This window comes from Curcuma longa, chromosome 17 (assembly GCF_044706935.1).
Source record: "Curcuma longa cultivar G26 ecotype Majalengka, Jawa Barat chromosome 17, ITB_CL_G26_1.1, whole genome shotgun sequence".
NCBI classification, from domain to species: domain Eukaryota; kingdom Viridiplantae; phylum Streptophyta; class Magnoliopsida; order Zingiberales; family Zingiberaceae; genus Curcuma; species Curcuma longa.
In genome coordinates, this window is record NC_133877.1 from 4865035 (window position 1) to 4879621 (window position 14587).

At 42.1% G+C, this 14587-nt stretch overlaps 2 protein-coding genes across 2 annotated transcripts; one reads left to right on the forward strand and one right to left on the reverse strand.

Annotated features, from left to right (window-relative positions):
- Positions 1-6827: 6827 nt before the first annotated feature.
- On the reverse strand, positions 6828-7959 carry LOC141811908 (zinc finger protein ZAT5-like). Its single transcript, XM_074699987.1, has one exon. The coding sequence runs from the start codon at positions 7717-7719 to the stop codon at positions 6874-6876; it is 846 nt and encodes a 281-aa protein (XP_074556088.1). The 5' UTR covers positions 7720-7959; the 3' UTR covers positions 6828-6873.
- Positions 7960-8973: 1014 nt separating this feature from the next.
- Positions 8974-13692, forward strand: LOC141811571 (metal tolerance protein 4-like). The gene is made up of 6 exons (XM_074699591.1): positions 8974-9013; positions 11697-11870; positions 12575-12744; positions 12903-13101; positions 13181-13266; positions 13505-13692. The coding sequence occupies exons 1-6, from the start codon at positions 8974-8976 to the stop codon at positions 13661-13663; spliced, it is 828 nt and encodes a 275-aa protein (XP_074555692.1). The 3' UTR covers positions 13664-13692.
- The last annotated feature ends 895 nt before the right edge of the window (positions 13693-14587 follow it).

A 14587-nucleotide genomic window follows, 5' to 3' on the forward strand; every position in this document is an offset into this window, starting at 1 on the left:
ATCGTTGTCTAGCATCCGATCAACCTTGACTTACTAGGATTTCACCATGGCCAAACATTCAGTCCTTCTTGACCTGTTTGGACTTCTCTTATGCCAAGTGTACGATCTTCCAAGATTTACTTGGACATCATATTTCATGCCAAGTGTCTGATCCTCCATAATCCACTTGAACTTCACTTTTCATGTCAACTCTCTATTGGTCTTTCAATTGCTAAGTGTCCAATCAATTATGATTCACTTGGAATTTTCTCTTACCAACTCCCTGTTGGACTTCTGATTATCAAGTATCTATTCAATCATGATTCACTTGGACTTCTCCACTATTAAATATCTGATCAACCTTGACTTACTTGACTTGTAGCTCAACCATCCACCTTGGTCAATCTGACCTGAAGTCGATTACACCGACAATCTCTCTTTCCAACAATTTCTCCTTTCACTTGAATATCTTACTTTCATTAATAAATATATTGATCAAATATAGAAACTCAACTTGAGCTAACCCAATCTTGGTCAACCTTGATCAGAGGTTGATCACATTAACACATATACATCAAGTGTATAACACTCAATTTCACCTCTATCCACATTGACCTTAGAGAGAGTCCAATAAATTAATACTTCAAGTTAAAGCCAACCTACTAATTGTGAGATTGTATCTCAATGATTCGAATATATTTAATTTCAAGTTGGACTTGGAGAGAGTCCAACAACCCAAGAAAGAAATCAAACTCTGGTTCTAACCATATTAATGGAAAATGTTAGCTTTAATAATTTTAATAAGGGATTTTCAGATCTCATCCTCTTTTTCATGCAAATAACCAGACTATCTAGATGATATGATAATATATGATATGACATAATTAATACAACTAATCATAACAAATGACATGACATAATTAATGCAATTAATCATGACTATTTCCAATTATAGTTGTCGTAAATTTTAAAATATGATTAAGAATCTGATTTCACAAATCGCGATCCTTTAATTAAATTAGAAAATAAATTTTAAATCCAATCACATATTTTATTTTAAGAAATAAAATTCTTAATTAAGAAAATCTAATTATTTAAAAAATAAATTTTTTAATATAAAATTTTCTTAACAAATATGAAATTTCTATAATTAAATTTTTTTAATTAAATCATAAAATTTTCTTAATTAAATTTATGACTAACTATAGCACGTAAAATAATTTTACGCGTATGCCTTGTACAACCTGGCTTTGATACCACTGTTGGGATCGGTCCAATGCGTTGCGCCTGTTTATATGTTTTAAAATTGTGCACAGCGAAAGAAAAGATAATAATAAAATCTAAATTATTACAACACCCGCAACATACACATGCAAGATACAACACGTACATGGTATAGCTGAGAAATTAAAATTTTAGAATAATAATTTATTCTACGTATACTTGATGTATGACGCTCAATGGAAATGACATGAATCAAGTGACATTGTCGAAATCCGTCTCTATCAGTGATCCACGCCAAGTTCTCGTCTAGATGACTTCTCAAGTCACAAGTTGTGTTGTTGTTTGCGGTACTAGCCGTCAAATAGCAACTGTTGATACGAGAGAAAATCTTAATATCAGATATGTTGCGTTCATTTTCAGGGTTTTCTAACTATCATCGGTAATCCAATTTTTAGTGAAGTTACGAAGTAAGGCACTAGACCAGAATCTTTCCGGCGAAGATGGAAGTCTTCGAAAATGCTTAAGCTTCCAGCAACGTATCTCGACAACAACTCGACATTTTGACAGCGGGTCCCGGCAGCAACTCTGCATCCCGGCAACAGCTCAGATGAACCAGCAGTAGCTCCGGTGAACCTTTGTTCTTGATGACCGACGGCAACCCTTCACAAGGGCTCCGACAGCCAATGGGGAGGTAGTGAAGGAAGGCTATGGCAGCACAGTGGTGGCCGACGATCGGAAAAGAGGGAGGAACAACGGCGGCTGGTCTTTTCTTCTCGATCGACTGGAACAGGGGCGCGTGGAGGAAGCCAAGGCTTTAGGCCGTTAATCTCCAGGCAGCTGATAGGCTCCCGCAAGTATACGGTTGTCGTCAAGTAATAAAAAGATATCGAACCACAGGGACTGTGTATTAGCTATAGTGATGTCACTAAGATAGTTATCTAGACTCAGAGGGAAACGGATTGGTTGAGGATTTGGTTGTGTGTGTGAGAGAAAGAGAGATTGGCTTGGGGTTTATGGGTGAGATGGATAAGTTTAGGACTTTGGTTTCACATCAATGCTAGGCGATATCCCTAATTCCTGTTTGTTCCCTTACTCTCAATGTTCATCACCTTGTAGGGATTCTAACCAAAATACCAACTCGACCTCGTCAGACTTTGTTGGCAATTGACCTTGAAGTCCTATGTTGTGACCCTCTAGTAAAGGTGCGCTAGAAAGTCCGGTTTGAAGGCTTTCCTCCTGTCACAAGGCGCCCCGGTGTACAATCTAACGCCTACCCTCTGTCACAGAGTACCCTGTTAAGGACCTTGTCCCAGTGGCCATCAACCATTAGATATCCCTTATGGGGGTTTACCACTATGTAGGAATCACCTCGGAAGGTCCGGTTAAGACTCTCCTCCTGTCACGAGGCGTCCCGGGTATACGATCCTAGGATCTCCCTACAAAGTAATCTACCCCTCATAATCATGCATATGTGCTCACACAAATATTTCATCAAACACATTCAAGGCACAAGATACATGAAATAAATGTAAACATTTCATTGAATAGGAAAAATGACATAAACTAGTTCATACATCACCATCATTACATAGATGTTCATCCTACATCCTAAACTCAAGGATCTACTCCATTACAAGAAGATTACAACAAGTATGCATAATAAACATCATCCACTAGAGAGGGGAAGACTTATCTTTGAAGCGTGAGCATCCTCTTGAAGATCTTCTTGCTCCGGTGTAGGATGGATCGGTGGAGATGAATGGCGAGGTGGACCGGCGAAGGATGGAGCGTTTAGGGCCTCCCCTAGAGAGGGGGAGGCTCCTCCGCCAAGCCAAGACCAAGGGTTTTGGAGAATGACCCAAGATAATCCAAGATTGGGTTTGTTTCCACCTTTTATACTCACCCAAAACTGCCCAGATTGTCCCTAGTTTATAAGGCTCTGCCTCAATGGGTTTTTCACCTAGTAAACCCGATTTTCTTCAATTGGACCCTGAATCAAAGTTGTAGAGCATTGAATTATCTTCAATTTGGGTGGTGGACCGACCCATAACTCTATCTGAGCCGAAAGTTATGTTGGTTCGAAGTTTGGTCTGCAGTTTGGGCAGAGCACCCAGCGTGGCCGCGATCAGGAGGCACGGCCGTGCCATTTAGCACGGCCTAGAGCAGTCATCGTTCTGTTCACTCTGAAGAAAAGTTGTAGATCTTGAAGTTAGCTCCATTTTGAGGGGTGGCACGGCCCGTGGTTCAATCGGATCTGAAAGTTATGCCCATTTTACTTTAAGTCTGCAAACTGTCCAGAATGTTAGGTAGACACGCCCCAACATGCCCCCGTCACACGGCCGTGCCTAGGAGGCACGGCCATGTGCAACCGCTTCTTTGTTTGGTAGGCACGGCCGTGCCTAAGAGGCACGACCTGGTGTGGGCGCGCTTCTGTTGCCAGGCACGCCCGTGCCTATGAGGCACGGCCTCACAAGGTCGCGACTCTGTTGGGAGGCACGCCCGTGCCTATGAGGCACGACCATGTCCTGGCTGCTGCTAGATCAGGCTGAAGAAGTGGGCACGGCCGTGCCTGATAGGCACGGCCCCTGCTGTCGTCGCTCTGTTGGAGGGACACGGTCGTGTCAAGGCCGTGGGTATGTGAGGCACGGTCGTGCTTGGTAGGCACGACCGTGTTCTGCTTTGTTTCTTCTTCTCCTCTATTTCTTCATGTTTACTACATAAGAGACTCACCCGTGACAGCGAGCACGACCAGTGTGAGCCTCTTTTCTCTACTATTTGCTCTACCATCATAATGTATCATTTTGACTCTAAATCATATCCTGTTAAGCAAAATATACAAAAAATAGATCTCCGAACAAAAGAGTAGAAATATGCAATTATAAAGAATAAGGTGTGACAAAGTGTAGCATATGCAATGAATCACAAGTAGATGAGCGTTAAAACAAGGCTAGAAATACTATATGATCTACGTTCATCAGCAGCCGACGACCTCCTTTTAGGAGGAAGAAGACGAATCATGCCGGATCCCTTTCCATCTTCCCACGGTGGCTGATCGGAGGAGGAGATCAGATCTCCTTCTTTGCATGAGAGCTGACCGATCAGAGGAGATACGACATGATCTCCTTCCTTCTTTGCGCACGGCTGGCAATCGGGGATTCCTTTCCCCTTTTGCACGAGGGCCAACGATCGGGGATTTATTTCCCCTTTGGGAAGCGCGAACTGAGTTTAGGGTTTTCCCTAAATTGGATTTGGGTTTGGGTTTAGATTGGTTATTGTAGCATTCTTGGTCCAACTTAGTTTTTAACCAAAACGTTCGGTTTGGTGACTAAAACACCTCCGATTCGAACCAAATTAATTTTATTTATTTTATCTTCATAAAATGAAGCCCATCATTGCTTCCGATCTGTCAAAATCTCTTCCATCAGGAATCAAAATAATTTAGTTTATTTCGCCTTCATAAGATGAAATCCCATTATCTTTGCCTTGTGTCCGATCCAACCAGACTTATTTCTTTTGTTCTGAGAATCCAATTGTCAAACTCATCTTAAGTCATTCTGAGAAACTTATAGTGTGTGTGACCCAATAGGTTTCCGATTATATTGGTCATTTGTAATTAACCCTTAATTACAGATCGATCATGAGTGACACTTAGTAGTACATCATGATCCCCAATTGATCGAAAAATTAACAACTGATTCCAAAATAATTTCTAAACCCTTCAGCAACTATAATGAAATGTGCCTCATTCTTTTCACCGTCTTATACCCGCTTGGTTTAGAACATGGTCAGTATATGTTAGTCTCCACTAGGCTGATTATGTCACACCTAGCTCAAACTTGTTTTCTTATTTTGTGGATTTAAGTTACTAGTACATGTGTCTAAGAGTGTCATACTCTTGACATGTAATGCTTTGGCCAAAGACTTTCAATAACAATCCTAATAAGCGGCCATAGGATATATGTCTCTTTTATAGCGGTGAATCCTCTGTGAGCTATTCAAATACCTTTGGACACTTTGACTTATACTCAATCATTCCGAGTCCACATCTCCTTAGAGATGTTTGCTTAAAATGTCAAAGTATAAGCCTTCATGACCAAGATGACTTGAATACCGCAAGTCAAAGGAAACTTGCACTTAAGCTGCACTGAGATCTTTATTGACATATGCATAGAGTCATACGAAGTCTTATGACAGGTCACTCCAATGAACTAGTTACATTTAACCAACATCCACGTTTAACTCTCAACATTCAATGTTTTTAGTCAGTAAGAACAGTTGCTTGGTAAACCAAGGAATTCAAAACGTGCTAGTCTCAACAAAATCGATGACGTTCGTGTTCATCAATTTATCGACTATGGATAATTTTAATATATTCATAATTACACATGTAGAGATGCTTACAAGTTGTGATCCAATTACAAATTCTCTCATGCTATGAATCGTATTGTGGATATTCAATAAATAAATTTAAGATCCAATCAAACACATAAAAAATATACACTTAAATAGTACTAAATTTTTATTTATTTAATAAATAGTACAATCGTAAGACGATTGTTTTGGAACACCTCTCAAATATAACATAAATAACTAATGACATTAGAGTATCACGTTAGAAGGCATCTCATTTCTTGAATTTACTTGATGGATGGAATATGAGGCCATCCACCAAAGGATTAATAGATGGAAGCGGGAGACCTGATAAATAAAAAAGGAATTTAAACGGAGAGATCAGGCCGTTGTTTCCAACTTGTCAATGCATTACTATCTCCTAGCTAGATCACTTTACAAACATGCCTTAACTCTAGGCTCTAATGGTAAATTATTAGCTGGGCACCAGGCACGGATGGAGTCATGGCTTCCCTGTCCTTGCTTTATTATACCAAAGATGAGTTGTAATGGCCTGAGCCCGTGGGATTTTATACAATTAAGCAACTGCAACTGGTAGTAATTATATAGAACAGCTGTGAAGCCACACCAATTGCGTTACAGTGGCCAGAAGCATTAAGTGCCGAAGAAGCAGCGATAGATTAAGTGGCTCTGCATGAACTCCATGTGAGCTGATTAAGAATCTAAGTTGAGGCTACAGCCCCACCTACCAGTACTGTTTTCTCAAGAGCTACCTCATCGCTGTGTTCGGTGAGCTGAATAATCACATGGTAATCGTTGGTTGTTAATGTGTTCCTGAATGAGTTGTTCAACCGAAGTTGTTAACTGTGTCATAAGATATGCAGACCTAGAATTGCCATTTCAAGTAGTATTAGCTCATCGCTCAATGATCACTGGCGTGTAACTTCTTCTTTTGGAAATCTGATTGGTAATGGTTTGCTGTCAGTTAGTTGTCTTGCGAGCTAAACCAACTCATGTAGAGGAGGAGGAGGAGGATGAACCTAATCCTTGGCCTTTGGCTGCTGGTGGAGGCTAAACCAAACACATCTCCTACTCTTCCACTTCACGAGCTAGACGATCTCTCGCTTTACGCGAACGCAATGCTCACCTCCCTCATGACTCAACAGATATCGGAAAAACATGATGTATTGATCGATTAATCAATCGGCGATGACAGGAAGAGAAGAATGTGTTATTCACAAAACTTAATTAAGCAACGAATTTGTATGCCCAAATCGAAGTAAATGAAAAAAGAATCAATGTGGTAGCTTCCGTTATCCGTTAATGGAGCGCGTCTTCCTTCTTCTTAGTAATGGCAGTTCGCCACCAGAGCTGAGGCAGATCCGGAGAAGAGAGCGACCGGTTGCCGGCCGATGAGAACGTAGACGGCGAAGGAGGACTCTGAGCCTCGCCGACGTCGGCCGCAGCGGGGAGATTGAGGTCGAAAGAGAGGAAGCTGCTCTTCTCCTTCTTGGCGGAGGCGTGGGCGTGCGCATCTGCGACAGCCAGCGGCCGGTGACGCCGCATGTGGCCCCCGAGCGCCTGCCCGGAGCTAAACTCCGACCCGCATATCGCGCACTCGTGCAACTTAGGCTTTGCGGAGAAGGAAGAATTCAGGCTAATTTGTAGCAAATTGTCGTCCCCGGAGACGATCGGTAACTTTCTCTTATTCTCCTCGGCCGACCTCGGCTCCAGCGCCAGGACTGCTTCCAATTTAGGCTTCTTGTGGCTGGTGCGGTGTCCGCCGAGAGCCTGGAAGGAGGGAAAACACTTGTTGCAGGTCTTGCACTCGTACAAAAATTCACCGGCGACCTTCCCGGCGCCCGCGAGCCTCCGTCTGGCAAACTTCTCATCCCTCCGCTTCTCCGGCTCCGAAAAGGCGCGGCCTTGCGCGAGCAGGATGAGGCAATTGGCCATATCCTCCTCTTCCTCCGTAATCGTTCCGGATATGGTCTCGGCCGAGGAGGCAGACGAGGAATCAGCCACCAGCGGCAGCGGCGGCGGCGGGTGATGCGTGCGGTGGCGCTTGGTTCGCTTGCGCTTATTGATGACGGTGGTGTGGAAGAACTCAACGTCAGAGACGCTGCCGCTGGCGCTGCTGTTGCCTTCATCTGCCGCTAATTCCATGTCAATTAAGCACCGGTGGCGGTGTAGAAACCGAGAGAAAGACGGAGAACAAAAGAGTGAAGGTGGTCAGCACTAAGCTAGAGATCGAATTCAAGAAAAGGTTGTGGTGGACGGAGAGCAACCCCACTGTATGTGTGTATTTATAAGGGAGTAGTAAAATAGCGTTGCTAATAAAAGAGAAGGCACTCAACCATCACCTGCCTCGATCTCTCACACAAACCAGTTTTGAGTCGGTCCTAAAAATAGAGGAAAATTAGGTGAGCGTAACGACGAACGCAAGAGATCGAGGTGTAGAGTGCAGGAAGGTGTGGGGAGGAGGAACGATAGCAAAGGACAGAGGGGACGGCCCCAACCACATCGCCTAATCCTGGACTTAATTCTGTCCACTACTTCTTCTCCCTCATGTTATCGACCAGATCAGCAAATCCAGTTAAACACCGATCGATTTAAATAAATATTTAGATCTTCGAGCATTTAACTGTTCCATTGCAATTAAAAAACTACGAACGTGGTGAGTCGATGGATCGATCGGTTCCAGAAGGACTTCATCACTGACTGATAAAAAGTGGGGAGGGAGGGAGATGAAAAGGTTGGTTGCCCTCCTGTTCACAGCTCGCAGCTTGCTTGTTTGTTTATTACTAAGACTTGGTGTATTTTATAGGCATTCAAGAGTATAAAATGACGTCTGTTTGATTAATTAATTAACTCATTCTCGCTCTTAATCCTCCCTCCTCCATTATATATCCACCTCAGGTCAATGGTATATTAACGCTCTGTTTGGATCGGGTGAGGGAGGGTTCATTAATGGAAGGGGAAGGGAGGGGAAGGGAAGGGAAGGGAGGAGAAGAAAAGTAACTTGTTTGGGAGGAAAGGAAAGTTTAAAAGAAAGGAAATGGAAGTTAAAGATATAAAATGTCAAAAATATCCCGTTTCTACGAGCTTCGTCCCCGATCCATCTTCCTCTTCCTCCTCCTTCTCGTCTTCGACACCACCTTGAGCCGGTCGCGCTCCCGCGGGTCCTCCGACTGGAACAGCACGAGGAGGCCGCGGAGGAACCCGCGGTCGATGTGGCGGCGGAGCGTCCGCTCGTCGGCCTCGGCCACGGCCGCGGAGAGGATGTCGTACGCGACGTGGAGGTGGGGCCAATCGGGAGCGAGAGCCATCGCGCAGCCGTCGCCGTCCTCGTCGAGCAGGTCCGGCGGCAAACAGGGGTGCGCCGGCGCGGGGAGTGGGCGGAAGAGGTTGGCGGCGAGCATGGCGAGGAGCGGCGGCCAGACAGCTTCGTCGAGGATGGGTAAAATTGGAATAAGGCACGCTTCCCCTTCCTTACACCCCGATTTGGGGTGTAAGAAAATCGAGCACGGAAGGGGAAGCTTTCCCCTTCTTTCCCCTTCCCTTCCTTATCTCACCTCATCCCAAACACAGGAAAAAAAATTTTTCCCCCTTCCTTACCTTTCCCTCCCCCTTCCCTCACCTCCTCCCAAACAGAGCGTAAATTACAAGAAGGGGCACCATTTGCTATTTAAAATACTATTTACTTTTTTTTTTGTAAAGAATCTTCGATCGATCGATCGGCTCTTTGTTATAGTTGTCGAATGCATGAACTATCTATCTATGCTGGGCCGGGAGAAGCTGCACTTCTCCCAGCAAGCATCCACATGAATGCATCTGGCAGCACTTGACGGCTCCAAATGACTTCACCTTGTGAGATACAAATATGTTCTTTTCTCATGTAAGCCATCTTGCTAGCTAGCTAATTATATATTATGTACTAAGTAAATGGGAGGTGGAGGTGAGCAAAGCTAAGTTGGGCAGATTGTGCAAGGATTCTCCTTTTAATTGGTTCCTTTATGTGCAACATGAAACTTATAATTAATAGTTAAATTTAAGGATCAGTTTCTTCACTAATTAATCTGTGATAGTTGGTGGGTTAATGGTTCCCCTTCTCTTCTCCTCTTCTCCAGTCTAAAGTTTAATTAATAATATTTTAACCTAAAATTGGAAAGGGTGTATCTCATCAGTGGCCTCGCCTAAAGATGTTTGGCATGCAGAAGGTTTGTTTAGCTAGGAAGTGGAGCGTAAATATATATATTTTTTAAGTTCATCTAAGAAAAAGATTTATAATCAACTTCTTTCTTACAGTATCAGCTAATTGTTCTGATGATTATACATAAAAAGTAGATGTAAATCCTCCATTTAACTTCTCTTTAATAAAGTCTCGATCGATCAAGTTTTATGCGCTTTGTTGTCGAATTGAACAAAATTGTCAAAAAGCAAATTTCAACTACTACTTCATCATTATCATTATATATATAACTTGCAGGATCAAGTGTTGATACATTCGACCTCAGGTTAAGGTTAACTAGTTTGATCAGACTCGAGTTTGGATTTCGACGTTTGATTAATATATTAGTTAGATGTCAAGTAGGTTAAGCTTGATTGGACACTTGGCATGAGATGAAAATCTAAGTGGATCATAAAGGACTGGACACTTGGCATGAGACTGAAAGTCTAAATGGATTATGCAAGATTAGATATTTGACATAAAGAGAAAAGTTCAAGTGAGTCATGGTTGTTTGGACACTTAGTGATCTGAAGTCTAATAAGGAGTTGGCAAGAGAAATCCAAGTGGGTCACAGTTGACTGAACATTTAGTGATCGAAAGTCCAATAGGAAGTTAGCATGATGAGAAATCCAAGTGAGTCATGGTTGATCGGTCACTTGGTGCTTAATGGACGGAAAGTAACAAGTCATGGATGATTGGATATTGGGCGGAGGAAGTCCAACAAGTCGAGGTTGATCGGATGTTGGGTAACGATAAGTCTTAGTAGGTCACGAATGACTAGATGTTGGACTGAGAAAGTTTTAGTGGGTTGAGGTCAATCAGATACCAAGTAAGATGAGAATTCAGCCTTTAAAAGGCTAAAATGGAGTTAACAATTGATTGGTGAGTAAGGTCAATTGATTGGTAAACCCTAAATCTCAAAAATGGGGGTTGGCAACTAAAATAAGGTTAGTAATGAATTAGTGAGGTTCATCAATTGATTGGTATTCCCTAAATCCAGAATTCAAGTTTAGGGTTAGCAATCGATTGACAGATGGTGACCAACGAATAGAATGCTTTGGAATCGATTGGCGAATTGATTGACCTAAGGCAATCACACTACAAGAAATCATAAAAATAGCGACGAATTATTAGCGACGATTTTAATTTTCGTTGCTAATATAAGTATTAGCGACGAAATTTGATATTTCGTCGCTAACTTAAATTTTTACGATGAAATATTAAATTCGTCGCTAACCGTTAGCGACGAAATTTGATATTTCGTCGCTAACTTCAGTTTTTGCGACGAAATATTAACTTCGTTGCTAACCGTTAGCGACGAAACCTAAATAATTCGTCGCTAATAATTTTTTACGACGAATTATTAACTTTTGTTGCTAATCATTAGCGACGATTCTTAATAAATTCGTCGCTAATAACATGTTTTATGATGAATTATTATTTTTCGTCGCTAACATCCGCTAAAATCCACCCCGCCCCCATTTTACTTTCTCGCTGCTCCTCTTCGTTCCTTTCGCCTTCGCGCGCCTGTTCCTCCGCGATCTCCGACGCCTGCCGACCTCGCCACAGCTCCTCCGCCGCTTGCACTGCTCCTCGTCCTGCGCTGCCCACGTCCGTCGCCTGTGCTGCCCCTTCCACCGTCAAACCGCGACTGGTTCTTCCCCTCCACCGCCCCGCTCTTTCCCTCCACACGCCGGAACCCTAAGCGTCAATCTCGCCCTCCGATCGCCACGAAAAGCTTCTCCTCATCCTCTTCCGCCCCTTCGTCTCTTCCCCTTTCTCCTGCGCCCACCTCTTCCTCCGTGACCTTTGCTGCGCCTCCTCCCGCCTTTCTCCGACCCCTGTCCGCCGCCTGCCCCTCCGCTGCCTGTGTTGCCCAACCGGAGCGTAGAAGGGGAGAAAAATCGGGCAGTGGTAGTGGCTCGGAATGCAAAGATTCGGCGGACCAAGGCTCGTTTGTTGGAGGAGGTCCCGAAGCTGCAGAGGGGAGAGTTCGTGGCCAGGCTCCCCAATAAGGTGAGGCACGGCGTCGACTTGGAGAGGCCCTTCACCCTCGACGTCTCCCGCGCCAAAGATCTCATCGAAGGTGATCGATCTGCTCATCCACCTACCCTCTCATATTGCTCAAAGCTCACTGTTTTTGGTTTCTTAAAACTTGTTGTTCCAGTTTTCTTTGGGATGTTCGTCTCCGCCTGTAAAATGATTTGTTGGGTCAAGTTTTTGACTTTGCTCCGATTCCAAAAAAAATCAGCTGCGGGCCCGCAGATGATGTCGATGGCAAAAGGCTAAACATATTTCTGGTCCCCTTCTGCTTGTAGAATAGTTGAAGCTTCAAGGAGAAAAAATCTTTACTTTGAAGCAAGTCTGCTATTTAATGTTTCTTTTTTACATAATTGTCATCTATCATCCCGTTTTGCTGGAGACTAAGGTGGCTGTTTTACTAATGATCACTAATTGAGTGCTATTGTTATAGTGTACATTTTCTTCTAGTTTTTTATCAATCAAATTGTAATTATCATGCAGATCATCTATCAATCAGGATTTCTTACACCTTCAACATGACTTCGTTGCTTATTGGCTTAAAATAACGCCAAATTTCATTTTTATAGTGCCAAAGAGATGCCGAACCCCTGCTTAGTTTTGTTGAGAGTTCCATTATTTTTCACAAAAAGGATTTAATGTACTACAAATTTTGTGTTGAAAGCTGACAACTCTATAGACACTGCTTGGTTTATGCTTATTGCATGTTATGCGGTTGAATGCTAACCATCATCTAGTTTTGAATTTTAGGGGAGAGAGAATACTATGAGAAACAATTTGCAACCTTGAGATCCTTTGAGGAAGTTGACTCCTTGCATACAAATACCATTGATGAGGAACAGGAACTTGAAGAGCAGGCAAACAGCGAATTTGCCATGAAGATCTCGAACTATGCAAACATTGCTCTCTTGGCACTAAAGGTGATGATTCTTGTACTCTGAATCTCTACTGTTGTCTAACTTTTCGAAAGAGGTTAGGTTTTGGTATTATCAGGGTTATAGATTAGCACTACCAGTACAGTGTATAATTGCTCAATCTCATATTTGTGGGTTAGAAATGAACTGGAATTTGATTGCAGATTTATGCTACTATTCGAAGTGGATCCATAGCTATTGCTGCACCAACACTTGATTCATTACTAGATCTTATGGCTGGTGGGATCCTCTGGTTTACGCATCTGTCGATGAAGAACATTAACATATATAAGTACCCTATTGGCAAGTTGCGTGTTCAGCCAGTTGGAATCATCATCTTTGCTGCTGTCATGGCTACTCTAGGTACATATCTTTCCTTAAATCTTGCTTATGTCGTGACTTCATAACAAGATTTCCACTAAATGAATTTGATTTGTTCCAGATGGAATATTTGAGATTGAGTATTTTCAGCAGACTGAAGAATCAAACCAATTTAGGCATGACTATGAGATGCGCAAAATGAAACAGGTACTTTCTAGTTCTTGTTTTTCTCAAAAGTTTCACCAATATCAGATATTGTCCTTTCTGTTTAAGTTGCGCAAGAGTATGAGATGCAAAAAATGCAGGTGAAGTTCATGGATAAGACTATTGTTAATTTTCTTGCATCACTCAGGAACTTGATGTTGTTAAATTACAAAAAGTTTATTTACTTTGTTATTTGTCTAAGTAATTCATTTGTTAATTGATAATTCTTTTGCACATGCAGGTCGACCGTCACGTAGGGAGACACGTGGTACACATTCTGATCGGTTGCGACACCAGATCGAGGAATAATGTTTGGATTGTGAAACTTTGTGTTAAACTTTGTATTTGTTGTGATGTGATAAACTTTGTGTTAAACATTGTGTTAAACTTTGTGATGTGATAAATTTATGTGATAAACTTTGTGTTAAACTTTGTGTTTGTTGTGTGTGAATATGTTATTGAATGTTATTTTGTGATGTGTATGTATTAGGGTTTATTGTGATGTGCATGTATTACAGGATATAAGGAAAAAAAAAGAGAAATGGGAGCAGAAAATCTATTAGTTAGCGACAAAATCATAGAAATTCGTCGCTAACCGATCGTAAGTTAGCGACGAAATTATCATATTTCGTCGCTAACTACAAGATTAGCGACGATTATATGCATTCGTCGCTAACTGGTTAGCGACGAATTTGGTTAAATTCGTCGCTAACCTTTGAGATTCTTTGGTGACCTATTTCGAGGTGTTAGCGACGAAATTTTGACAATTCGTTGCTAACGTTAGCGACGAAATTTTGCAATTCGTCGCTAACGTTAGCGACGAAATTTTACAATTCGTCGCTAACGTTAGCGACGATTTTTCGGGGATTAGTGACGATTATTATTTCGTCGCTAATGTTAACGACGAATTGTCAAAATTTCGTCGCTAATGTTAATTTGCGACAAGCTTATAGCGACAAAAATAGCGACGATATATTATCGTCGCTAAGATATGTTAGCGACGAAATTATTAGGTTAGCGACGAAAATATTTCGTCGCTAAATACCTGAATTCTTGTAGTGATAAAGCTTCATGAAGATTCAATCACAACACAAAGTAAAGGCAAGTCCAAGGTGGGAGACTTATCAGCTCAAGAACCAAAAAATTTATAAATCGAGACAACATCAGAATTAAGATCAACCCTCAACATCCGGAGCCGATGAAGATAAAACACATGCAACTCCTATGATTGAAGAAGGTATAATAATTTAAAGTATAAAAAATAAAGATCATATAATATATTTTGAGTGTAGGGGAAAATGACACTACAAGAGCAAGTGTCCTA

Coding starts and splice junctions, on each gene's coding strand:
- LOC141811908 (XM_074699987.1), bottom strand. CDS start 7,719: ATGGAATTAGCGGCAGATGAAGGCAACAGCAGCGCCAGCGGCAGCGTC.
- LOC141811571 (XM_074699591.1), top strand. CDS start 8,974: ATGGCGAGGAGCGGCGGCCAGACAGCTTCGTCGAGGATGG. Junction 13,102..13,180: donor TGCTGTCATGGCTACTCTAG/GTACATATCTTT, acceptor GATTTGTTCCAG/ATGGAATATTTGAGATTGAG. Junction 13,267..13,504: donor AGATGCGCAAAATGAAACAG/GTACTTTCTAGT, acceptor TTGCACATGCAG/GTCGACCGTCACGTAGGGAG.